Genomic DNA, 25,425 nt, shown 5'->3' on the forward strand with positions numbered 1-25,425 from the left:
AAGGGGGCAGGACCATCCACCCTCAGCCTCCCCACACACATCTGTTTTATTTTGTCAGTATAAGAAGCTTGGAACGACTTACCAGGTTTTGTGAGGGCAATTTGTGCCCTCCAGGAGACCCCAAGTTTAGGGGAACAGAAAGTGAACTCACCGTTGCAACTCTGTGTTGTAATAAATAAGAGGAGGCGCACGGGAAACAGCCTGAGCTGGCTGGGGAGGCACAATGGAGGCATAGCGAGGAGTCAGCTAGGTAAGGAATGGCCTTCCAGTAAAAACGGCAGCATGTGCAAAGGCAAGAAGCAGCAGGGCCCGGTCAAGGTTGTCCAGTCTGGCAAGAGGACAGGGAGCCCTGCAGGGCTGGCAGTGTGTGCTAAGGGGTGGAGCTAGGAAGGCAGGCAGGGCCCAGAGGACCAAGCACGTATGGCCTAGGAGTCAGGCCTTATGCTGAAGCAATGGGGAAGCGGCAGAGGGACACATCAGCCACGTAGGGTGAAGGCAGCCGGGGTGAAGGCTGGGCCCTGCTTCACAGGCTGCCGCCTCACCTAGCAGCAACCAAGGCAGCCTACTGGGGCTCCAGGCTGCCAAACCAGCGTGCACGCTTCAAACCCAAATGTTCTATTCTGTCAGACTTCCAGAATTCTATAAAATCATCAGGGAAGCGAGCATCTTCTCTGAGAAATATTTCTCCCCAAGACGATGACAACTTCAAGAGCTTTCCCTCTTAGTGGGAAGACAAGACCGTGCTTATCACCCCCACCTTGGCCCCTCTGGCAGGTGGGGCCCGGTTAACGCAGTTTGGGCACTAAGCGTAGCTCAGGGGACAACAGAGCTCTTCAGCCCTAGCCAGTTCACCCACCCATTCAAAATGGGCAGGAGGGGTGCTCGACTGCCAGGGTGGAGTGCTGGCCCCAGGGATGGGGTCCCCAGCTGGCCCATATCCAAGGAACTATTTTGTTCCTTCCAGCCAACGGGTCAGTCCTACTGAGTAGCCACAGCTGTTTTCAGAGCTATCAGGAAAAGGCCTACGAACTTCTGTGCCCCTGCGACCTTTTACAACAGGCATTTTGTAGCTGGACTCCCGGGCAACTATCTTCCTGAAGCGTCCAGCACAGAGCCTGGCCCACAGTCAGCACATATAAGTAAATGGTAGCAGTTCCTGTTAAAATTGGAAAGCCTCACCATGTTGCTGAGGGAATGGAAGGGCAATGTAGACAGAAGGGAAGCTGGAAACCATTTAAGTGGAACTTTGGGGTTGTCTCTGGATTTCAGCTACCCAGGCCCTCCCCAAAGAGCCTGGTTCTTTTTATTTTTATTGTTTTAACATCACCAATGGGTTTTATTTGTCACCATGAAAAGTCTGAATTTTAAACAGATTCTCGGACAGGGACTCATATCCATCAGCTCGTTCAACATGAGCACCTGGCTCGTGCCCAGTAGCTTTCCCAGAACTGCCGCCTTCACCATGAAGCTCCCTGAGTTCTCCCAGTTCAAACTTGGGCTTCTTCAGCATTTTGACTTTTCTAAAAGTCAAAATGCTGGACATCGTGGAGCGGATAAACAGATTGGCAGGCCTTTTCTATGTCTTTTCCAATGCTATCTGGAGTCAATGTCCAGACAGCACTTGACTGTTTCTTTCAAGTCATTTGTCTGCACCTCTAAAATCATGATTTCCATCCTCTTCTTCCAGATTTGGTGGACCTGTTGATGCCGAGCATAAGAGGTCTTCCAAATCTGATTTCTGTGTTTTTTAGTAAAACCAACACAGCATCAACGAAGCAAATAACCATCCATAGTCTTGACATCAACATGAGCTTCAGTCATGGTCGGCCACTTTCTGATCGTGGAGCACATTTTCTCACAGGTAAGATCCAGGCCATGGACATGAGTCAGGCAGTTCTCGCCCTGAACATCCTCAGTAACTAACTTGAGTTTTCTATATGCAGCTTCCTCGTTCTGCAGGTCAGCTGGGCTCACTTCAAACACACGACCCTTGAGACCATCAGATGCAATTTTGGTTCCTTGAGTTCTCGTGACGAGTGTTTTCCCAACATTTCTTATATTGAACACAGCTGATGCCTTCACAGCCTACCAGTCTTTCTTAGAAAATGGATCAACCATTTTTTTCTTGGCTCCCTTCTTGCCGCCTTTCCTAAGGCGCTTATTCCTGCCGACCGCCTTGGTGCTGCTCCGTGCAACTCACGCAAGACCTTAGGCATTTGGGGCAAGGAAGCCAAGAGGCTAGTTCTTGATGCTGCCATTTTAGTTACATTTTCTTTAGTGCCCTAAGACAATTTTATCCCGATGGGTCACTTGATTAAATGGAGCGTTGTAGAGATAAAGGCTCTTGGAGGCTGCTGGAGGCCTTGATTCCAGCCAGCAGGCTTCCTGGTACCCCCTCAAAGGCACCTGTACGCATGTGTGGGGTCCCACCTGGAAGGCAGGAGGGCAGGAAGCCAGCCCCAACCTCAGCTCCAAATAGGCAAACCAGCCCGTCCCCACTGCAGCCACCAAAGAGCAATTAGGTCAAAGGCCAGGCACAGAGGGTTTCGAGGGCTGAGCCTGTATCTCTGGAGTCAGCTCCCCCCAGGCCCTGCCTCCCTGTGGGCTATTGCGGGGGTGGGAGGTGCAGACACTCAGGCCCCGTCTCAGCACAGCAAAGCTGATGACACCAGGAAGCAAAGGGCCTGGTTCCAGAGCGCGTTCCAACCCTGCTGGCTATGTACCTGTCACTTGCATAAAGGGCCATGTCCACTTAGAGTCAGGATTTTATTTTTCCCCAAATGAGACAATCTATTTCAGCAAATGTTGGGAATGCTCACTGGTATGTTTATATATCTAGCTTTAAGTCCCATTTATTTGGCATTTACTATGTAGGAGCCACCCAATGGGGTGGTTGTTCTGCACAAATCATCTAATTTCATGCTCTCAACAACTGGGTGAGGTTTGGATAACACAGATCAGGAAAGCGACGGTCAGAAAGGCCGAGGCCTGAGCCCAGCCCCACTGCCAGCACAGGGTAAAGCTGGCATTTGAACTAGGGGCTGTCTGGCCTCAGAGCCCTTTGCCGTTACCCTCCATATGACATGGGGCCCAAAGAGCAGCAGTCAGTGGTCAGCGCAGACCCTTCGCCACCCATACCAAGCAATGCCCCTGGTCTCTGAGATCACAGACAGACTGGAAAGGAAAACAGAGTCTCTCAAAGGTCACTTTATTTCCCAGTACCCCCATCTCACAGTATGGTCTGTGGGAAATCTCAGGGTCTTGCCACCTCACAGGCTTTCCCGACTCTGCGTGGTACCTGGGCACCCACCAGGGAGCTGAAGCTCCAAGGGCCTGGCCAGGAGCCCGCCACGCTGGGGATCTCCAGTTGAGGCTGTTTCTAAAAAACAGTTCCTGGGCCTGGTGTAGACTCAAGGTGGGTCAGTCTATCCTTGAATCCCCTTCCAGGGACACAGGGACAATATGGCAGCTTGCTCCTCTGGTTTGCTGGGCCCATCCCAGGAAAAGGTGGAGGGTGGCTCCAGAAAACAGGCATCTCTTGGTTGAAAGAAGCTGAGACCTGGGCCTTGGCAGTTAATGCAGAGCAGGGCAGGCCTTGGAGGCTCAGCGAAGGCCAGTCTCCAGCATACTGTGCTGCTGTCCACCTCCACCTACGCAGCCTGGAAACACACTGGGTGCAGAAGGACACATGGGACCGAGATCCTGGGTTCAACTCTGCTGGAAGCCAGCGTGCTGGGAGAGAACTTCCTTCACTTTGTCCACAATGGTGTCCACCTCAGCCATGGCACCCAGACCTAAGGAGCAAAGTTTTGCTGGGACCCTGCAGACTGAGGCAGGGCACCAGCACCCAATCCCACCCCACCCAGGGCACCCAGACCTAAGGAGCAAAGTTTTGCTGGGACCCTGCAGACTGAGGCAGGGCACCAGCACCCAATCCCACCCCACCCAGGGCCCCAGAGCCCAGTGCCTGAGAAGGTGGGACCTCGTGCCTGAGCCAGAGACCCCCAGCACCCATCCTGGGAACAGTCCCCGCAGCCGTCGTGAAGCGTGTATGCACACACGCCAGGAATGACCCCAGCACCTCCCATAAACATTTCACTTAATCCTAACAGCTCTGAGTGGAGGAACGGGGACGTCTATCTCCCAAATGAGAAGCTGAGCTCGGAGGAGAATGGTTTTGGTGAGGTCACCAAAGGCTGGCCTGAACCCAGAGGTGAGCCTGGGCCGAGGACAGACTATGAGCCTGACCAAGTGCCCACCTTGGTCGCCACACACCAGCTTCTTGGCCACACAGGGGATCTCCACGTAGCCAAAGCCCTTGAGCTGGCCCACCTGCTGCGAGGTGATGGGGTGTTCCCACATGGCGGTGTTCATCGCCGGGCAGAAGAGCAGGGGCTTCCTGAGGTCCCAGGCCCGGATGACACAGGTCTGTGAAGAAGGCCCCGGGTCGGGGGAGGGTGCCGGCTGCTCAGCCTGCCACTCCCCACGGCCCGCCAGCCCCAATCCTACACACCATCCTCTAGGCCACAGCTAGCCTCAGCGTTGGGAAGACTGGGAGCTTCGGTTTGCAGAGAGCTCCCTCCTGTCACTCAGGGGTGGAGCCCTGTGTCCTCGCCCCACCCACCTCCCCACAGGCTCGGGAGCAGGGCCCCACACACCAGCGGTACTCCAGCAGCCACCTCAAAGCAGACTTCCTCTCCTGTGCAGAAAGGTGTCCCTGCGCTCAGACACAAGGCTTCTCCACAGCCAGCCACACCCCACAGGCAGAAGCAACCCTGGGACCCCAAGGCCTGCTCTGCAGTTACCCTAAAGCTCAGGACCAATCTGCTCAGCAGGTGGGGCGCATCCACCCTGACACTGTCTCTACTTCAAGGCCAGGTACAGCTGTCAAAGAAAACAACGCCTGTCTCACACATACTCTCTCATGAGCCCCCACTGCAGCCCTGCACGAAGGTGCTGTCCATTTCGCTGATGGGGAAGCTGTACCCCTGGAAGGGGAGTCATTGCTCCAGGTCACACACCCAGAGAATGAGCCAGGGTGTGAGGCTTTGCACGACCTCCACCATACCTCACAGCTTCACTCCTACCCAGTTTCCAGGCCATCCCATCAGATCACAGATCAGAGCAGCTGTGAAAGGGACCAACCAGCTCACAGTCTTAGCACTGTGGGCTTTGAAGTTGCAGACAGCTAGATTCAAATTCTGTCTGTGCTATCTCCTATTACCAGCCTCGAGAACCTGGACAAGTATTTAATGCCAGGGTCTCAGTTTCCTCTCTGCAAAGCCCCTTCCGAGGCTGGTTGTGAGGACTGAGGGTGGAAATGCTTAAAGCCCTTGCACAGGGCCTGGCAAAATACAGGCTACAGAAACAGCAAGTCCTATCGTGAGCACAGGAACAGGCTCCTGGGGCAGAAGGCTGCCTGGGGAAGACATGAGCTCGGCCCAGAGGAGTGGCTCCCGCTCTGACTCCCCAGGCAGCTCCTCCTCCAGTGCCCCGGGCCCCTTGGGGAGATAAGCTGGCACACCCCTTTCCTGAAGTGGAGCCTGAAGAGGGAGGAGTCCAGAGAACAATGAAATGAGCAGGCCAGAGCCAATGCCTCGCTGGCCTCTCGGGTGCCTCCGCCGTCTCCTGGGGACGGGAAGGAAGCAGGACAGTGCACACAGGACCCAGCTACTCGGGAGCCCCAGACACCAGCCTGTTTCCCACCAAGACCTCTCGATTCGGCTGAGTAGACAGGTTCATACACACTTCCTCTTGGCCCCGTGCCATCTGCTGCTTCTGCATAAGTCATGGGCATACCTGGAAGAGCCCCCCAACTGCATGTGGGGTGAGGTGGGGGTGGGCTGGGTTTTCTGCGGGTCCCAAAACAAAGCACACTGACCAGAGCAGAAAACCATGCCCTCGCTGTGCCACCTCTCCAGCTCTGCCCAGTGCATCTCTAGCTCAGCACTTCCTGGACTAACCACAGCTCCTCCAAAGTTTCCAGCAGCAAGAGGCACGAGGCGGCATCAGTTCCCACGGTCACGTCTGTTTGGCCAGCACTGTGCTCGGCACCTCAGGCCCTGCCCCTGGGAATCTGCTTGGCAGAGAGATGGCCTGGGACCTGGTCAGGAGGCCAGCTCCCAGCTAGACTGGTGACCCAGGAAGTCACCTCCTCTCTCTGGGTCTGCTAGGCCAGTTAGCACAAAGAAGGGGCCGAGGCCTGAGACGGCCAGAGGCCGCTGGAGATGCCAAAGGTTCATACTCCTAATGCTGTTCTAACAGCACCCCAAGTTCTGGGTCCTGCACAGGAGAAGATCTGAAGGAGGGAGGTGGCGGGAGCCATCGGCGATGGGCCAGGCCAGGGCTTAACCCCTAGGGGTTGGGGCTTCACCCACATCTGCTGGCTGCTGACCAGCAGTGGGGAGCCTGGAGGTTTGGTGACAGGCTGCTGGTCACACACGGCTGGGACCCACTTAGCTTCCCGGGCTCCACCGCCCTGTCAGCCTTGGCACCGGCCCCACTGAAAAGCTTCCCGATCACACTGCCCGCAGGCTCGCCCACCTCTGTGTGCCCCCACCCCACTCCTGGCCACATAGTCTGCACGGCTCCTCCTCTGGACACCCTGCGTTCTTATCCAGATGAAGCTTAAATCCTGAGGAGATTCTCTGAGAAGTGCCTTCCAGTACCATCAACAAGCATAGGAGGAGACTAACTTTCTATCTGACCCCAAACAATGTTGACCGGGCTTCGTTATTCACGTCTTTATCATATTAAACTCTGAGAAACACCTGGCTGTTTGCCAAAGTAAAATTACTAACTTGTACATACAATAAGTATCTAGTGAGCACCCACTATACGCCCAGCACTGTGCAAGGCTGACTCTGCTGTCAAAGGGCTGACTAGGTTCATTTAAGACTGGACCACACACCAGAGCAGATGCCATTCTCGCCGGCTGATACGAATAACCAAACCTTCTCCTCGCAGCCTGCGAGCGCCCTGTGTCTGTGTCCCTCAGCATGGAGCCCCATGCATGATAGGTGAAAGCTCAGTGAATGAGGAAGGGGGTCAGGAGGCAGAGGGAGGGAGGAGAGAGCACGCCTGACTCTTCCCAGGGTGATCAAACAAACAAAGGCTCTTTAAGGACAGCAGCTCCCTGGAAGTCCCTTAGGCCCTGACCAAGCCCCACTTTGTACAGCTGGACTTCTGTCCCTGTCCTGCACTACCCATCAGCTCCCACTCTCACCCTGTCGTTCTCCTCTCTTCCCTTCTAGTTTTCCACAACATACAGGAAAACCGCTTCTCCACCTGTGGCTAAAGCCACAGGAGAGATAAGTGTGCATGAGAGACCATGAGGAAGTAAACAGGCTTATCCGTTGCTCACGTGGATATCCAGATCCTGGGGAGAAACAGAGCTGAGGGGGGCAGACAATGGGGCTTGGCAGGGAGGCCGACAGAAGGGCAGCTCATGATGAAGGACAAAGGGAGAAGGGCTGAGCGTCAAGGGGCAGGTGAGAGGTGGACATGCTCAGAGAGCACCCGTATGTCAGGACCAGTCTTCTGCCCACTTGCCAGAGCGCAGGTTGCGGGGGAGGGCCAGGGGACTGTTCTGAGCAAACTAGCCCACGTAGCAGGTCTTCAAGGCAGCAACCTTGTCCAAAGACAGTCTGCAGCTCAGCAAACTGGGAGTGAGGCCTAGGAGGGAGGAGGGCAGAGGGAGTCACTCACAAGCAAGTTGTCACAGATGCCACTGGCCACCTTCCCCAGAGTGTTGGCATCAAGTGGAGCCACCAGCATGAGGTCTGCCCACCTCCGCAGGTGAATGTGGAGAACGGGGTCAGACCGGCACTTCCACATCTGGCAGAGGGAAAGAAATGGGGTCACTGGGCCAGCCACTCTCTCAGTGTGGGGGGAGGAAGGGGGAGAGGAGTCCACACAGACCAAGGACACCACACTGGGAACCCAAAGGAGACCACCTGAGCGACCCCTACCCAAGTCCACTGCCGTTCCCTCTGGCAGCTACGCTGGTGAGCATTGGCTGTGGAGCCAACAGCCTGAGAGAAACCAGGCCTGAGGAAACAAACGCCCCTTGTCTCTCTGAGCTATTCCCTTTATGGTTTGGTTTTCAAGAGAACTGACATCTGGCAGGGAACTCCTGGCCTGTCTGCTTGAGGCAGATGCTTGGGTTGTCCAAGCCGGTGGAAGGGCTCTGGGGCAGTGAGAGACGGAGGGGGTGGGGTGGAGAAGACGGACCAGCCAGAAACGTCTAGGCTGAGAATGTTTAAAACTGCCTGGCAGGGCCCCCTGTGAGGCCCACCCTCGACGTCTGGGAACCGGCAAGTGCCCACCCCAAAGTGGGAGAACAGCTGCAGGGCCCAGCAGCCGTGGGAAGTGAGGCGCTCTGCGCGGCCCTGACATGGGAGCCACGTGGACAAGGCTGGTGGGAACAGAGCTGCTCTGTGGCTTCATCAGCCCAGATAAGTACAAGGACACTGGACCTCAGGCATGAGGCCAGAGCTGAGCTCGGCCTGGAGCAGGGGAGGCTGCGGGCCAGAAGCGACACACGTTTTCCTCATGGCCTCTGCCCCAGGGGCCCTGGTGCTGACTGGAGCCTGGCCTGTCGCTGTGGCCACCAGGACCATGGGCTGCAGGGGACACTCCCGTCCCATCCTGTCCTGTCGGCAGAACACGTGGACTCAGCCCTGGCCGCACTGACCTCCCATTCATCGGTGTCGCTGTAGAGGGTGACGGGGATGTCCTGGGGGCTGTAGAAATGTTTGGCTCTTTCCGTTGTGACCACCGCTACTTCCAGCTGTCACCAAGACAAAGTGGGAGGGAGGGGAAGAAACTGTTACCGGAGCCAGCCCTGGAGGCCACATGAGGCCAGGCCAGGAAAGCTTTCCTCATAGACTGGCTACAGAGAGGACTTCTCCCTCCCTGGCAGTTTGCATAGCTACTTCCTCAGTCACCCAAAGGTCAGGCCCCACCAGGTGTGGCTGTTTCACTTCCCTATCTGAGGGGCTACTGACGAATGAGTCACCAACTACCCAGTGTATATAAAGCTGCAGGCTACTGCCACTCGGGAGACGTGAGGAGAGGCAGCGCTGGCCAGAAAGTAGGCAGAGGCCCTTCTTGAACTTCTAGACACAAGGACTCACAGGCTGCAGACAGGCTCCAGGAAAACCAAACCAAGGTGGCCTCCACTCCTGGGGCAAGAACAACGTTTACCTTCACACTACTCATTTACCAGATGAGTTCATAATGCAAACAAGGGGGTGGTTCCGCAGGCTAACAGAACGCGGGACTGAGAAGCAGCACAGGCAGCGTGAAGCTGAGCTGACCAGGGAAGCTTGCACAGGAAAGCTGACAGGGGACGGATGTCGGAAATCACGTGGTTGGGGGACAGGTATCCAGGAGGGAGGACAGTCAAGCACAACAAGGGCAGACTCATCGACCAAGCGGAGGGTGGCAGTGTCTGGGCCAGATCCAGCCTGAAGACATGCTGTTTGGCCTGCATGGGGTTATAATAAACACTTTTGAGCCAATATATGCAAATCAAAAAATAGAAAATCTGCCTTCTCTATTATTATTATTATTATTATTATTATTAGTTTCAGGTACAAAACAACATAGGGATCAGACATTCACACCTCACAAAGTGGTAACACCCCCAGTCTACTACCCACCTGACACCACACATAGCTATTACAATATCATTGATTATATTCCCTAGTCTGTACTTTACATCCCCAGACTATATATCTTTAAAATTATATTTGACATTCAACATTATTTTACCATAGTTTCAGGTGTACAGCGTAGTGGTTAGGCATTTATATAATTTACGACGTGATCCCCCTGGTAAGTCTGGTGCCCATCTGACACTATACAAAGTACTTACAATATTATTGACTATATTCCCCATACTGTACTTCACATCCCCGTGACTACTTTGTAACTACCAATTTGTACTTCCTAATCCCTTCACGTTTATCACCCAGTCCCCCAACCCCACTCCCATCTGGCACCCATCAGTTTGTTCTCTGTATCTCTGCGTCTATTTCTGATTAGTTCATTCATTTATTCTATTCTTTAGATTCCACATATAAGTGAGATCATATGGTATTTGTCTTTCTGTCTGATTTGTCTCACTTGGCATAATACCCCCTAGGTCTATCCAAGTTATCGCAGATGGTAAGATTTCATTCCTGGTTTCTCTTGAAAACCTGAAAGTTCTGTGCTGGGCCCACATTCCTATTGATGCCTCGATGGTACTAACAGCTACCTCTGGATGGGGTGTGCCTGTGCCAACTCGACCTAGTGCCCAGCCCTCCCTATCAGCTCACTGAGGCCCCCACTGCTCATTCGTTTCCTGCCTGCTATGGGGCAGTGTTTTGCATGCACTGAAGAGCAAAGCTGGGAGCAGGGAGAAATGTCAGAGAGGAAGCCTGCAGGAGAACTTCAGAAGCCTGGTGTTCCCAGCTGGACTGGAGAGCTCTCTGGCTTACCCATTCTCCCTCTCATTTCCCCAGAGAATCTACCTTACTCAGAACTTATACAAAACCCCAGGGACCCTTTTAAAGGTCATTTAAGACAAACTCCTACTGAGCACTGGAGTCCCCTCTAGGACAGCCCTGTACAAGCCTTGTCTAGTTCTGAGCAAAATGGCCTACAAACGGGGCTGCCATCCCTCCATTGAAGCAGCCCTGGAGTTGCCTCAGGACCAGCACAAGTGGGGAGAGCAAGGGAGGCGGGATGGTGCTGAGATTCTTAAGGTACAGACAATGATAAGGTAAGGTGTGGGGCACGCACGGGAAGTTAGAGAGAACCGTAAGAGTAACTTTCAAATGTGCAGAAAAATTTAATCTACACAATAAAGGACAGGAAAGGGAAAAAAGAAGCAGAGAGCACACAGGAGTAGAAAGCATTAAATAAGGTGGCAGAAGTCCTAATAAAATAGTAATTATAGTAAATATATGATAGGTTAGACTCCCTGATCAAAATTCAGACTCTCGTATTGGATGTTTTAATCCATTAACCACATCAAAATGTGTCTAAATAGACACATTTAAAACAAAAGGATATGCAAAGGTTAAATGAAAGAATAAACTTTCAGTTCAATAAGGTGGATTAAACTCTACTCCCTCTCAAAAGCCCAGTGAAATAAAAGGGATTTTGTACAAGGTATGAACCACCAAGAACAAAGAGAAGAGGACGAAACCAAATCAAACAAAGCAAAATAAACAAACAAAAACCCAGCAGTTATGATATGTAAACACATTTTTGGAAGACGGAAGTGGAAGGAGGTATTAACAGATCAAATGACATCAGATTAGAAGAAATCATATGCTATTTTTTTTTAAATGAACATTCAGGGAACAAAAAAAACTCTTGGAAATTAAAATTATAGTGAAATAAAAAACTCAATGTAAGTTTAGAAGAAATCATCCTTAGCTAAAGTAGAATAGAAAGAAAAAGAGATGGATAACAGCAGGAGGGGAAAAAAAGAGAAAATCAGATCAACCCCAGAGGTCCAAAATCTGACTAATAATGAATCCCAGAAAGAGAGGACAGAAGAATAGAGGGAAGAAAATTACAAAAGAAATGAAATAAAGTTTCCCAGAACTGAAGAACTCAGAGGTAGGAGCCATCTCTTTTGCCTGTAGGGGTTTGAGAAGGTGTCCCATCACTAGCCCCAGGGAACCTGGAGAAGCAGGTCCCTGGAACCATTGCCATGACTGCACACACATCAGCTCTTCTGGAAGCCACATCCTCCTGCTGTTCTGTGGGGAGTTTGCAACCAGCAAAAATTCAGCAGAGTTCTTCTCATCCGTGTTGCTACTAAGCCACAGTCCCAGGCTGTGCCTGCACAGGTACTTCTCGGGTCCCAAAAGCAGTGTCTCACATTTCTCTGGTAAAGTCCACCTTTCCATAGTTGGCCCACTGTTTGCTAGGTCTATGAAGAACTCCTGAGATCTCAGTCCTGTTCCTCCGGGGATGTTCTCAGCCAGCACTATCACCAGTAGCCCCTGAGACACAAATCTAAATCATAACAGAACAAGGTCAAGAACACAGCCCCTCCACGAGGTCCACAGGCTGGGGGTAGGGTTGGGAAAGAACCCTTCCCAAGTAGGATCTTTCATTGGTTGTAAATGTGCTGACATCACCAGGTGGTCAAGCGATATTCTAAGATTACATCCAAGGCCTCACCTAAACCTAAAAATACTTCACCTAATATTCACAAAAATAAACTAAAATTGCTATGCCTTATTCCCAGGGAGCCCAACCGTGCCCCAGCCATTTCCTCAGTGCTTTTCTAACTGCTCGCAATCTGTGAGGCCCACCTCCCTTGTCTTCGTGATAAACAGATTTCAGTCACCTCCAGCCCCCAGCCCCTCTACTGTCTCCCCCACATCCTGTAGGTCACCAACCACAACCTCAGCACCCCAAGACAGAACTTGCCCAGGTCAGGAGATCAATCACCCACTTGGGTTCATGTCCCCCCTACCTCCATTTGTCCTGCTTTTTCAAGCTCAAAAGAAAAGATGGAAACAAAATAGAGTTCAAGAGTCCCTCCCGTCCCTTTCTGTCCATCCTAAGGTTATGCCATTGGCCTCCAGCACCAGGCAGTTTTGTTGTTCTTTTTCCAAATACATGTAACAGCCCTCTTGGTTGCCCTGGGTTTCACTGCAAGCTCCCGCTCACTCTGGCCCACACTCTACTTTCATGTTTGGTTACATGTCCTCCTTCCCTCCAACAGGTAGCCATAGCCGTTTCTGGTCATGGCCTTCTTCTCCTCATGGGGACCACTTTTTCATTTCTAAGAGCTTCCCAAGCATCCTGAACAATTTCCCAGTTCATCCTCTCTCTATTCTAAAATGTGGGAAGCTGCTTCCTGAAGATCTAGTTTTCCTACTCTCCTCAATTCCCAAACCGCCTGCTAGGTCTCCAAGTAAAGACTGGGGCCAGCCTTCAAACATTCCCAGTTTGGTAAAGGGCCTGTTTAGGGGCTCCCTTCTCCTTCAGCTCTGCCGTCGCTCTACAGATGACCCCCTCAGGGTCTCCGAGCCTTACCATGGCCTCTCCCTGGCCCCTGGAGAGTTCCAATCAAGGGTCCAGTAGGCCTCCCACCCTGGGCATAAGCCCCTGCTTGAAATCCTCCCTCTCAGCTCCTCCCCGTCTCTCCGTCTCTCCCCGTTGCTTCCTCTCTGACTACCCTCCCAGGCGACACAGTCATTGTTCGGGAGCTTCCTGGGGTCACTGTCTTTACCCAAAGAGTAATGTGAAGACTATGGGACGGGCCCATCTTTCCCAATGCTCCTCCCAACTCAGGAAGCAGCCACCTCTCCCTGGCAGTGACCCTGACCCCAGTGCTGTCCAGCAGGCCCAGACCAGTTTTTCTGGTTTAAGAGCGATGTCCCTTGATCTGATTCATCAGCCCTGTCGGCTTTGTTCTTTCCTTTTCATTTTCATTCACTCTGCCAAAAGGTCCTGAGAGCCAAGGGCGCAGCCCTGGATTTGCACACATTAAAAACCAACAAGTTGTGTTACCTTCTGAGACACTGAATAATTCAGACTATCCACCCTGACCTTCCCCCAGTGGGTGCCAAGGAGCCCTTGCAGGGCAAAGGGCTCCTGAGGGCAGGGATCCTCCCGGGCTTTTTCTTACACCCTCCTGGATCCTGGCAGAAGCAGGGCGGGGCATTAAAACAATCTCCCACATACTACAGATTTCCCGAAAGGCAGCTCTGTGCTTGGTCCCCTGGTGAGACCACTGCCAACAGTTTTTCTATCTACTGTTTTAATCCTGAGCCTCTGTGTGATGTGTCCAAGGCTGGCCCGACCCTATGAAATGACCTGCCTGCAGTTTGCCTAGCATTTGGAGATCCCCTCCTGACAGCAGCTGGCAAGTCTGGGCTACTCCTCTCTGATGAGGAGACATCAGCAATCCCACCTGGGGTTCCTGGAGTCAGTGAGGGGAAACACAAACAGAATTTGGGGTGATGCCTCCTCTTCTACTGTTGGGCCCTCGCCTGTCCCAGCTGCTTCTGGGCAGGTCACCAAGGAGACCTGTGGAGACAAATCCTGCAGCCTCAATGTCCACCTCCAATCCCATTTCTGGCCTCCACCCACTATAACTATGAGCTAGTGGCACCCCCACCCCAAGTTATGACAACCAGAAATGTCCCCTGGGAGGGAAAATAACCTATTCTACAGAATTATACAACAGAACTCTGCAGTCATGGAAACATGTCACATCTGTGCTGCCCAGTGTGACAGCCACACATGGCGATTGAGTACTTGAGATATGGCTGGTGTGACTGCAGACCTGAAATTTTTATTTCATTTAATTTTAATAATTTTAATTTAAACTTGAATATGGCTAGTGGCTACCGCACTCGATAGTACTGCTTTGGTCTGTGCAAGTGAAGAAGAGCCCCAGCCGGAAGCCCCAGCGGAATGGCTAGAAAACAGCAGGTGTTTCCAGGAGGGTGTGTGCTGAAGGCTCCACAGGCTACTGATGAGGATTCTAGAGGGGAAGCACCAGCCGTGCATGAGTTAAGCTGCCATGAGGCGAGGAAGCCTGAGCTTCGGCAGCTCGGGCCTCTGGCCGGCAGTGCAGCAGAGGCCCCAGACACAGGGCCAGCCAGTGCTGACCAGTAGCGCCCAGGGCCTCGGAGCCTGACAGGGAGCGGACCAAGCATGAGCATGGAGGTGGCAGGTGTACTCTAGGAAACAGGAGTCTTGGTGCCCAGGGAACCAGCACATGGGTGTGAAGCCTCGTTAACAAATCCCCAAATCGCCCGAAGGTGTTTGGTTGGCTGAGCGTGTGTCCCAGTGGCTCATAATGGCTCAGAATGTCTCAACTAGCAAACATTTACTGAGCCTACTATGCACACGGAGGCCAGAGCTGGTCAGACAGAGCTCTGCCCTCAGTAGGGCTCAGTCTAACAGATGGGTGGGCATACGTAACCCCTGACCAGACAGCGAGGCAGGCCAGGCGAGAGTCCACAGTGCCTGGGGCTTCTCCTCTGCAGCCCCACTTAGCTTCAGCACAAAATGCCCACTCTCCAGGTCTGAGTTCCTCGAGTTCACTCATTGACAGGAGTCCGGAAACCCAGCCTCAAGCCTCAGTTCTGCCAACTCACTGGCTGGGGGATCTCAAGCAAATCCCCCTTCCTCTCTGGCCCTGCTTTTCCCTTTGAGCCATGAGCCACTCGGACCACATCGCCTCCAGGGGCTCGTCCAGCCCACGGTGCCATCCCAGCCCTCTTGTGACCCTTGTCCTTTCCCATGAGGCTCTGCCTCAAACGGGCCTGCTGGGGGAGCTGGTATTCTGGTTGCACCAGCCCTTCCTGCCATTCATGCAGGACTGAACTGCCAATCCCTCTGTGTCCTTCCCCAACCAGAGAAACCTCAGAGGCAGACTGCAGAGGCTCTCCATGGGAATGTTGTTCTGGGGTATCAGGGAAGAAGCCTGGGGTATAGGACCCCTCAGCCTGTGCTGGCTGCCTTTGGCCAGCAGCCTGCAAAACTCACTCCCGGGGAGAGCAGGCCCGGGAGGAAGGGGCCAGCCAAGCCAGCAGAGGCCTGGGTAGCTAACCGGCCCAGTTTCCACAGCAGGACCACAGAGCAGGCAGGTGGTCCCACCCAGAAGAAACAAAAACCTCAAACCAGGCCTTGTTTTTTGTGCTTGCCTTTCCTCCATGAGCATTGCGGGGCGGGGGGAGGGGAGAGCATAAAGTCACAAAGAATGTTCCATAATATTCCCACTGAAAGCTCCACTGACTTTATAAATAAAAGAAATATACACAGAGGGTAGAAAATTAAAATTGAACAGAACAATATAAAATGAAAAATGCGAGGTTCCCTTCCTGTCCCATCTCTCCACCAGGGTAACCACCTCCATGGGGAAAATTTCAGGCAGTAACTCAGGTCTAACAAAAGGAATCCTACTGTATACCAGGGGTGGCAAGTTTGTGCTATAAAGGGCCAGGTACTATTTTCGGTTTTGTCACAACTGCTCAACTCCGTAGTAGCAAGATTGCAGCCACGGGCAACACATAAATGAGTGAGTATGACTGTGTTCCAATAAAATGTGATGGACGCTGAAATTGAAATTTCATATACCTTTACGTGGCATGAGACAGTCTTCTTTTGATTTTTTCAACCATTTAAAAATGTACAAACCGGGGCCAGGCTGGTGGCTCTGGCATTTAGAGCTCCGTGCTCCTAACTCCGAAGGCTGCTGGTTCGATTGCCACATGGGCCAGTGCGCTCTCAACCACAAGGTTGCCAGTTCAATTCCTCGAGTCCCGCAAGGGATGGTGGGCAGCACCCCCTGCAACTAGAAATGGCAACTGGACCTGGAGCTGAGCTGTGCCCTCCACAACTAAGATTGAAAGGACAACAGCTTGACTTGGAAAAAAGGCCTAGAAGTACACACTGTTCCCCAATAAAGTCCTGTTCCCCTTCCCCAATAAAATCTTAAAAAAAAAAAAAATGTACAAACTATTCTTAGGTCACAGGCCGTAAGAGGCGGCTCCGACCTACGGGCCACACTTGCTGACACCTGCACCTGGCTCGCGCACTTGCATCTCCCGGGTTGTCCCACGTCAGCACAGAGACCCACTCATTCTTCTAAACCACTGCCTCGGAATCCATGGACACACAGTCCCAGGGCTGCTCCACACCTCTCTATTATTGGACGTTTCCTTTGTTTCCAGTTTTGTTTTTGCTTTGAAATGATAAACAATGCTATAATGAACATCCTTACACATATGGTCAACTTTTATAAATATACCCTACGGGGTGCAGGCCTATGTGAGAGTCAAGAGCTGTGCACAAGTGTGATTTCTCTAGACATTTACCAATAGTCCCCTAGGAAGCGGAATTTATTTCACACTGCATATGAGTGCAGCCTTCTTTCCCTCACCCTTGACAGCTCTGCATGTCCCAATGGACATTCTGCACATTTATCCTTCTCTAAGCCCACAGCCAGCCAACTCCCTGACAGGGAGATTTTCCCACCTTTAGCTGTCCCCTTCTGGCTCTCAGTCCTGCTGACGCCTGCCCTGGCAAAGCGAAGGAAGTGCCTGTTTTCTCCTCCCAAGTGAGAAAGATGCCACCAAAGGGCAGAGACTGCCTGAGCTGACCGTGCAGGCGTAAGTGCCACCAATCACAGGACAATTGTGGAACTTCAAAACACCCTGAAGCCCTTCAGCCCAGGACACTCTCTCAGGCTGCCTTTGCGTCGTACCCCTTTGTGCCCTCACATCTAGAATCATCTACGATGGGTGCCAGAACCTAGTCCTGGGAGGGTGTGGCTGGGGTCTTGGAGATGGATCATTTGAGGACCTGCCCCCCACTTCATTGCACAGATAAGAAAACTAAGGCCATAAAGAAGAACGGACTTGCAAAGGGCCCCGGGTGAGACATCCTCCGCTCAGCTGCCTGTCTTGAGGAAGGGCCGGCCCTGCGATCCAACTCCCTCCACTTCACATAAAGGCTCCAAGGCTTCTTTGCTGGTGGTCCATCTCCCCAGCTGCTGGTATGTGATGCTTGAAGCCAAATCCATCCCTCTCCATCACCCCTTACAGTCTCCCCGGTCTGGCTCTACGCAGTGGCTGTCCTGGGATGCCTGGACACACCAGTGAATCAAGAGTTAGGAGCCAGGTCTGCAGAACCGTCCAGCTGCCTGCAGTCCACACCCCAGCTGCTCGTTTGCTAGTCAAAATCTAGGTATGCCTCAGGGAGCCTTGGCATGTAACCTCATGACGGGCGAAGAGCTGAGAAGGAAAAAGGCTGCTCCTGGGGATGACGCAGAAAAGGCAAGCTCAGCACCATCATGGAGGTGGGGAAGTGCTGGGGCACAGGCCACTGCCTCGGGGCCAAAAGGCAGCCAGGGATCCCCCTGGCTACCAGTGCCTCACAAGGACCCCACCAAGCGAGCCAAGCTCTGTGGGGAGCTGTCTACCTGCAGGAGGAGAGGGCCGAGAGGTGGGACGGACGTGGGCCCTCCACCGGGGCAGGTGGACGGTGAGCCCGCAGCTCTTCCCACAGGGACTCTCTCACCATCCCAACACCCCACACCACACAGCTGGCCCAAAGGACATGACACCAGGGGAAGAGGGGAAAGCACAGGAAACAGTGTTACGCGCTTCCATGTGCCGGGAGCTGTGCCGAGTTGTTGCACAAGATGGCAAACTATTTCATCTGTGTCACCCTCCCTCAGCCTTGAGAAGAGCCTGAGGGGATGGGTGGCAATCGTTATCCTTATTTTAAACCAAGAAAGACATGTTAAGAGGCTAAGTCAGGACGTCCTTCCTCCCTGGTCAGTGCCCTCTGGCAGCCTGACTTTCAACTTCAACTCCAGCCTGAGAGGATGAGCTGAGTCTGGCACAGCCTGTCCCTCAGCGGACTAGGCTACAAGGACTGGGGTGGGCAGGAGAGCTACCCTTTCCTCACGCCCCTAAAAATATAAATGCTGTCTGCAGGGGATGGCAGGAAGCGTGGAGCTGCCATTTCCCTCAGCTCTGAAGCTGCCCATCTGTTTCCTGGGATAGGACTCCCTGCTCCTACCCACCCCCAGTCCGGAAATTCACTTGCTCTGGGGCTATGGGAAAAGGGAACTACATGGCTCCCTGCCTCACCGGGAGGCACGGGCAGAGGCTGTCGCTGCTGCAACCCCTTCCAGGCCTCCAACCCTCACAGCTCTAGCGGTCTCCTACCAACAGTTCTGGGCACAGGAAGGGTGGCAGGCCCCAGGTGGCACTGCCCCAGCAGCACCAGTTCCCAGGCTCAGAGCAACAGAACTCTCTTCCCTTCCCCCCCTCCGGCCTGGCTGGCATCCTGGCTGCCTGCTTCACTGCTTGTCCCAGCCTGGGAGGTGAGGTGAGGGGCTGACTTTCTGGGTAAAAGTTTGTGGAAAGTAAAAAAAAAAAAAAAAAAAGAAAAGAAAAAGAAAAAGTGAAGTGAGAAAAAGCAAGTGAGCAGTGCTCCCTGCTGGACACACCGCGTACATCCACCCGTGCCATCTGCTTTAGGTGCTGTGCAGACTCGAACAAGGAAAAAGCCCTGCAGGCCCAGGGACTTAGCACCATCCCACGAAGCTAGTGTCCAACAACACGATTAGTGTCAAAGGCAATGGATGGTTCCACATCTTAGTCAAGATTCCTTCCTTTCCTAAACTCTAGTCAGGCTCCTCTGAGCCACTTTTGCGACCAGGCCCATCCTTGAGCGTTGTCCTCAACAGCAAGAATCCTGCTAAGCTGGTTTCTCCAGAAGCCCCTAGGCTCCATGCGTGAGCAGCCTGGGTATCTGTCTCCTCAGGCTCCTCATCCCCCAGCACTCCCAGAGGAATTCTGACCACCCTGCCTGCCTTCAGCGAGAATCCGTAATCCGTCGAATGCTTTAGCCAGAATCCCCCACTCCACCCCTGACTGTTAATGTTTCTTCTTAGTAGTTTTCCATCCACTGATGTCCACCTGCTCCTTGGCTATAAATCCCCACTTTTCCTTATTGCATCCAGAATTAAGCCCAGTTCTATACCGAGGTCTCTTTTCCTTTATTGCAGTTTTTCTGTATAAAATTTGTTTTTACCACTTTAATACATCAAATGAGTTTTAAAAGAAAGGGAGCAAAACCACATGGGCTGAGGCAAGCCCCGTGTGCATAATTTGGAAAGGCAGAGAGAAGCAGAGGGCAGTGCAGCCTGGCAGGGGCTGGCCAAAGCCAAGGTCATCTCAGGGTGGGGGGGTGGGGCAGTGGGAGGCCAACAGAACGAAGAAGGCACAGGGACCCCAGAGGAGGAAGTGGGGTTGTCATCTGATGCTGTTGATCGTTTAAAGCCTTGAACTTTTCCTGCAGAAGAATCTTCCCCAGAACCCCAACAAAGAAAACTGAGCAAAGTTGAGTGGTCTGACCAAGAGCAGGGAGCTAAGCCCCCCACCCCCACACACGGTGGTGGCTCCTGGGCATGTCTGAATACTTGAAGGAGCAGTTTAAACCAGAGCTGCAGGCAATGCCCCGGAGGTTCCAGTGCATCTGGTCTGAGAGGACAGCCATGGTGTCTGAGGACAGAGCCACAATGTCAAGACACAGTGACTACGGGCGCAGGGAGCCCGAGGCAGCAAGGGGACACTGAGACTGCTGCACTTTCCGGGCTAGCCCTCTGCCCCGCCAGCACCTCAGGGAATCTCAGGGCCAACACATGGAAACTCAATCCCTGCATTCACTGGAGAGCTCCTTTCCCAGCCTCCCCTCGAGCTCTGTCCACAATATCTAATCTAGCTCCTGGTTACACTGTGACACTGGTCTGTGTCCTGTGTCCCCCTCATACCAATGCACACAGAAGACTTCCCCAAACACCACAGTTAAGGAAAACCCCAGGCGCTGAACGAAAATGAGCTGCCCCAGGAACAGCACCTGCCTAGTGTCAGAGGCTGCCACACTTGTGTAGTAAGGATACTCACGCCAGGAACATCCAAAAGCCTGGACACCAGAAGAGGCACCTTCAGGGCTGCGACACTCCCAGTGACACCCACAAGAACGTGGAACTGTCTCTCTAGCAAGGGCGCAGCAGCTGGACACGAGGCCTTTGGTTCCATGTGGGGGCTGGTGGCTTCAAGTCCTGGGAGCCTGCCACAACGAGGCTCCACAAAGCTCTTCAGGATTTCGGGTCTAAAAGCAGAACAAGGGGCCCTCACTTCATTCACACAACCAAAATGTACTGAGCAGCCAGTGTTAGACCCTGGGTCTTAGCTGGGCTTCCTGACCCATCTGCAGTCCCAGGTCTGGGAGCACACAGTTTGATAAGGTCAGACACCCTCAGCACAATGTAGCGTGGCCAGTGCTGTGAGGAAGGCCCACACCAGAGGCTGTGGCTGCCCAGGAGTAACTGTCCACGGAAGTCAGAGACCAAAACAATGACATTCAGGTTGAGTCCTGAGAGACGAGTAAGTTTTCCAGAGAAAGAAGGAAGTAACTTTGCAAGAAGGAGCAATCTTGCAAAGATGAAAAACCTAAAGGAGGGTAGCAGGTTGGGAAGCAGAATAGCTTAGTAGTGCGGCTAAAGTGTGATGGGGGTGGGGAGGTCAGGCTGCAAAGTCAGATCAAGGGCAGTGTCAAGGGTGGTGAGGGCCACGGGGAACTTTCATTTTGGAAAGATGGTGCTTGGTGACCATGTGGAGGGGGCCCTGGTGGTGGTGACATTGGAGGGGACAGGGTAAGAAGCTGCTCTAGTGGGCCAGGCTGACGACGGAAGGGAGTGGCAGGATGGGGTGGGTTCCAGGGATACCTGTGAGATGGAGCCCTAGGCAACAAGGGCGTCTGGGTGCTTTAGGGAGTGGAGAGGTTTGCCTCTGCCCCTGTCCCTGTAGATCAGACTGGACACCACTCCACAAATCCATGCCCAGGAAGAAACAAGCATAAAGGGGAAGCTGGCCACCCTGCGAGACCAGCTGCTGGCTTATTCCTCTGGCAGCTGTTGCAGGAAGTGAGTGCCCATGATCATCTGGCTGACGGACATGCTGCAGGGGGCAGCAAAACCTACTCCTTCCTTCCTATCACTGATTCAATTCGTGTATCAGTTTCCTCGCCTCTCCCTCTCCACTGCCCCACCACAGCCACCACCACCAGCAAGCTCCCTGAATGTGTGACCAGGTCTAATCGCCAACCGCCAGGCCCTGAACATCTGCTGAGTGAATAATAAATTGTACCCTCTGCAGCAGGGTGGGGCAGAAGACAGAAGCCAGTCTGGGAATCAGGAGCCCGGGGCCCTGTTCATGGTTGTGCTCTTGACCTGGGGTGCGACCTTGGCCCAGGATACTTCCATCCCCGGACCTATCTCTTCATTTGAAAAATACAGAGGTAGAACCAGGTGATCTTTAAAGCTCCTACCAGCAGAAACCTTCTGTGCCAATGCAGAGAAGACAGTGGTAACTGCTCTCCATACTAGAGGGTCCCCGAAGAGGCACAGAATCAGCAGGAGAGGGGACACCGAGGCAAACCCTGAGGGGAAGTGCCCAGGAGTCACCCTGTGGCTACCTCCATGGCTGCTCACCCATAGGGGGTCCTCCTCTTCACTCCACAGGCCCCTTGGCTCCCACGGGCCTCTTTGCCCAGTATTTGCCTTCAAGACTCAAGTACATACCCACAGGAGCTGAGGATTGTGTTTGGGTCCATTATCCCACTCCTACCTGGAAGGGTTTCCCAGAGGCCCAGACCCTTCTCAGAAGGGGTTAAGCACTGGCCAGTTCCCTTCAGCAAGACTCCCCCAAAGTTCCATTTGCCAGGGACCTCTGTAGCAGGGCCCTGCTTGCCCAGAGCAGAACTGTGTCTACTTGGGGACCTGGGGAGCCCTCTAGAGGGCTTATTGTCCAGTGTCTTCCAAGAACTAATCAGCAGGCTGATTAGCACTCACAGGTAATGGGAACACATTCCTGACTCTCCAGGGAAACGTACCTGCCAGGTCTCAAACCTTGACCTTGTCCTACCCCAGCCAACTGGTGCTAGGACAAAGTGATTCCTGTAAAAACAGAAGCTGAATTTCATTTTTAGCCCCTGAAACTCTTCCACATTAAGCTGATCTCAATCCTAAGGAACAGGTCACTGAAAGCAATCAGTAAAACTTGGGGCAGAAATCCACGCTGGTGACTTTAACTAAGCCCCACAGTAGGTGGCATAGTCCCAGATTGACTCCTTAGCCTACTGGGCGATCTTTGCTAGGACCAAATCCTACCTACCTTTATAGAAGGGGTGGGGATTGTTTGAGGAATAGTAAGTGGGTAACTTAACCGACATTTCAAAGCAAGGTCAAATGGATTCAATCTGACAATCCCATTGAAGGTGACAGCTCGCGGTTCTTTATGTTCATGCTTAAAAAAGATCAAATCCCTAAATAGTAACTACTCTATCCAGTCCCTGTTAGAACTATCTACCTGCACAGCCAAGGTAGCTGTGGATAGCACCTCGTTTCCCTGGCCTCTGCCGGACTCATAAGGAAATCCTGAGAAGCAGGAAGAGTTGGCAGGCAGAGAGGTCACAGGGCTCAAGCCTGTGATTACTGAGCCTCAGACTCCCAGGGCGCCAGCCATCCAGGTAAGCCACAGACGGAAAAATGGCAGCTTCTCCATCCTTTAGAAAGACAAGGCCAGACAGAGTGAAGAGCCTCGGCTTGTATAAAGCCTCATGGTGTGTAAATCTCTGATGAGTTTAATTACGGCAGAGTTAAGTAAAGGTTTCAGGGATACCTGCCAGTCACAATGAGGGCAGATGTGGGGCCAGGGCAAAACCAGAGCTAAGAAAGGGCCAGACAGGGTGTGAGCCAGCCCAACACAGGAATGATGAGGGGCTGAGGTGTAGGACAAAAGCAGAACCAAACTCAGGGGTGGGGTGGGGGTGGGTGGGCATGGATCCAGTATACATTGAGCTCGATTCCTTTAGCCTAATGTCCAAGCCCCTCCCTACTGGCCCCAGGCTTGTACTCCGTCCGGCTCATCTCTCACCAGTCAACACACTCAACTCTCTGCCCCAGGAATAATGAACCACTTGCACTCCCCAAAGTGTCACCCAGCTCCCAAACCCAAAGTCATTTAACAGGAGTCCCATGGCCACAGGGGTACTTTAAAGCCCTTCCCCCAAGGAAAGGAACGGAACTCTTCAGGGATAACTCAAGGCCTTGGCATTCTAAGATGCTCTTCTGTAAAACCAGAGGCAGGCGCACTTGACTCTGCTGCACCTGTCATCACCCTTCCTCCAGGCCGCATGTTGGGCAGAGATACAGACAAACAGAGAGATATATTCACACACGCCAGCTCCGAGCAAGGGAGTGACTGCGCAGTCACCTCTCAGCCACCGGGAAAGATGTGGAAAACCCTGCTCCCCAGACACCACCATTTCCCCAACTGGGAATCTCTCCTGCCCCTTATCTGGCGCCAGCCTCCAATATTTCAAAAAACAGCATGAAGTGTTTCTCTGACAAAATTTGGCCTCACTCTAATTTTCAAATGCCAGTCAGCACTATTAGGCTGATCTAAGTGGATAATTGCAACATCCCAGGGCTCTCCTTTTTCTATTTCACCGGCTTTTAAGAGCTAGTTTATACTTTGGGCAGTCCCTCTTCCTTTTTGGAAGCAGGCTCATGATTTTTTTTTATTTTTTAAGGCAAGTGGTAAGTATGGGGAACTGACAGGGCCATCTTTTGAACTAGATTAAACAGCAATGGACAACCGCCGAGCAGCACACAGCGGGGATGGGGGTGCAAGACACAAATCCACTTCAGGCTCGAGCCGGGAAGGGGTCCCTAAATGTTCCAGCCCCACGGTCACAGACAGGAAAGTGAGGGCCCCACAAGCTCCACAGCCCCTACACCCACACACACACACACACACACACACACACACACACACACGAAAGTGAGGACATACACGCACAGCAGCAGGCCGACAGTCGCAAGCGACGCTTCCCCGGCCTCCCTCCCGCCCGCCGCGAGGACTGTCTCCGGGACCCCCTTGACTCCTCACCCGAGCCAGACGTGTCTGGGCACAGCCCCCAAATATCCCGGATGGCCCCTGCCTTTCGCGCTGATTCTGATTGGCACACAATCTCACGAGAATATCTGACGGACTACGTGATCGCGCAGCCTTCTGGGAGTTGTAGTCCATTTCTCTGCCTTCTGGTAGTTGTAGTCCGTTGGAGGCCTTCTGGCAGTTGTAGTCCGTTGGAGGGAATCCTGCCGCGAACCCTGGCTCCTGTTCTTGGTTTTTCAGATGCTTTCACCTGGGCTTCGCCTAATTGTCCGGCCTCCTCACCCCCACACCCCCATCCTACACATACACATGGTTCATTGTTAGGGTAGTTAATACTGAATATTTAGCAAGACTCTTCCATGATTTAAGCGCAGTTTACAGAGAAGAATCAGACGCGTTTCTCCTCTAGGGACAAGCAGGGTCACAGAAAATTACAGAATAAGGCCTAAACACCTAGAGGCAGGGAAGGCCTCTCAGAGAAGGCGCCACCCAGGGTGAATCTCGAAGGCTGAGCAGACGCTTAGATAGAGTGCCAGAATAGCAGTCCAAGTGGAGGGCAGGGCATTGGCAACAGGAATGCATCAGGGGGAAGCAGGTTGGGTACACTTCACGGCCTTCTTCATTTTCCAGCACCGCAGGTTAAGGAACCCCCTGTGTTATTTCAGGCTGCTCGGTCAGCGGCCAGTCTCCATTGAGAGAGCTGAGTGGGGCCCTCTGCTCTGCCCCTGCCCTTGTCTGCAGGGACCATCTGGACCAAAGCATCCCTCACTCTCTAATTCAGCCTTCTGCTTCCTCCTCAGAGAACTCAGAACCTCTCCTTCTAACCGGTAGAAGGCTGCTGTGGCAATTTCAAGGCCTACTGAGGCTGCCTTAGAGAAAGAACCACACAGAGGTGACTTCTGGCCCCTGTGTGGTT

General features: G+C 52.9%; 1 protein-coding gene and 1 pseudogene across 8 annotated transcripts; both read right to left on the reverse strand.

Moving 5' to 3' along the window:
* Positions 1 to 1,336: 1,336 nt before the first annotated feature.
* Positions 1,337 to 2,746, reverse strand: LOC109457798 (small ribosomal subunit protein eS1 pseudogene; annotated as a pseudogene).
* A 446-nt stretch (positions 2,747 to 3,192) lies between these two features.
* On the reverse strand, positions 3,193 to 25,386 carry PPCDC (phosphopantothenoylcysteine decarboxylase). 8 transcript variants are annotated; one of them, XR_016020757.1, is made up of 6 exons: positions 24,504 to 25,386; positions 8,696 to 8,791; positions 7,790 to 7,836; positions 7,364 to 7,674; positions 4,333 to 4,428; positions 3,193 to 3,794 (listed from the first exon to the last, which is right to left on the reverse strand). XR_016020757.1 is itself a non-coding variant. In XM_088796817.1 (6 exons), exons 2-6 carry the CDS (start codon positions 20,586 to 20,588, stop codon positions 3,709 to 3,711), a joined length of 615 nt encoding a protein of 204 aa, XP_088652943.1. In that variant the 5' UTR covers positions 20,589 to 20,661; positions 24,504 to 24,598; the 3' UTR covers positions 3,193 to 3,708. The 8 variants fall into 8 exon arrangements, 6 of the variants coding, with proteins under 6 accessions (XP_088652943.1, XP_088652945.1, XP_088652944.1 ...); XM_088796817.1 differs by lacking the exon at positions 7,364 to 7,674 and adding an exon at positions 20,454 to 20,661 and having other exon boundaries at positions 4,260 to 4,428; positions 7,708 to 7,836; positions 24,504 to 24,598; XM_088796819.1 differs by lacking the exon at positions 7,364 to 7,674 and adding an exon at positions 20,454 to 20,661 and having other exon boundaries at positions 4,260 to 4,428; positions 7,708 to 7,836; positions 24,408 to 24,520.
* Positions 25,387 to 25,425: the final 39 nt, after the last annotated feature.

The sequence above is a fragment of the Rhinolophus sinicus genome, chromosome 3 (genome assembly GCF_057876585.1).
Source record: "Rhinolophus sinicus isolate RSI-liver-muscle chromosome 3, RSI-T2T, whole genome shotgun sequence".
In the NCBI taxonomy this organism is placed as follows: domain Eukaryota; kingdom Metazoa; phylum Chordata; class Mammalia; order Chiroptera; family Rhinolophidae; genus Rhinolophus; species Rhinolophus sinicus.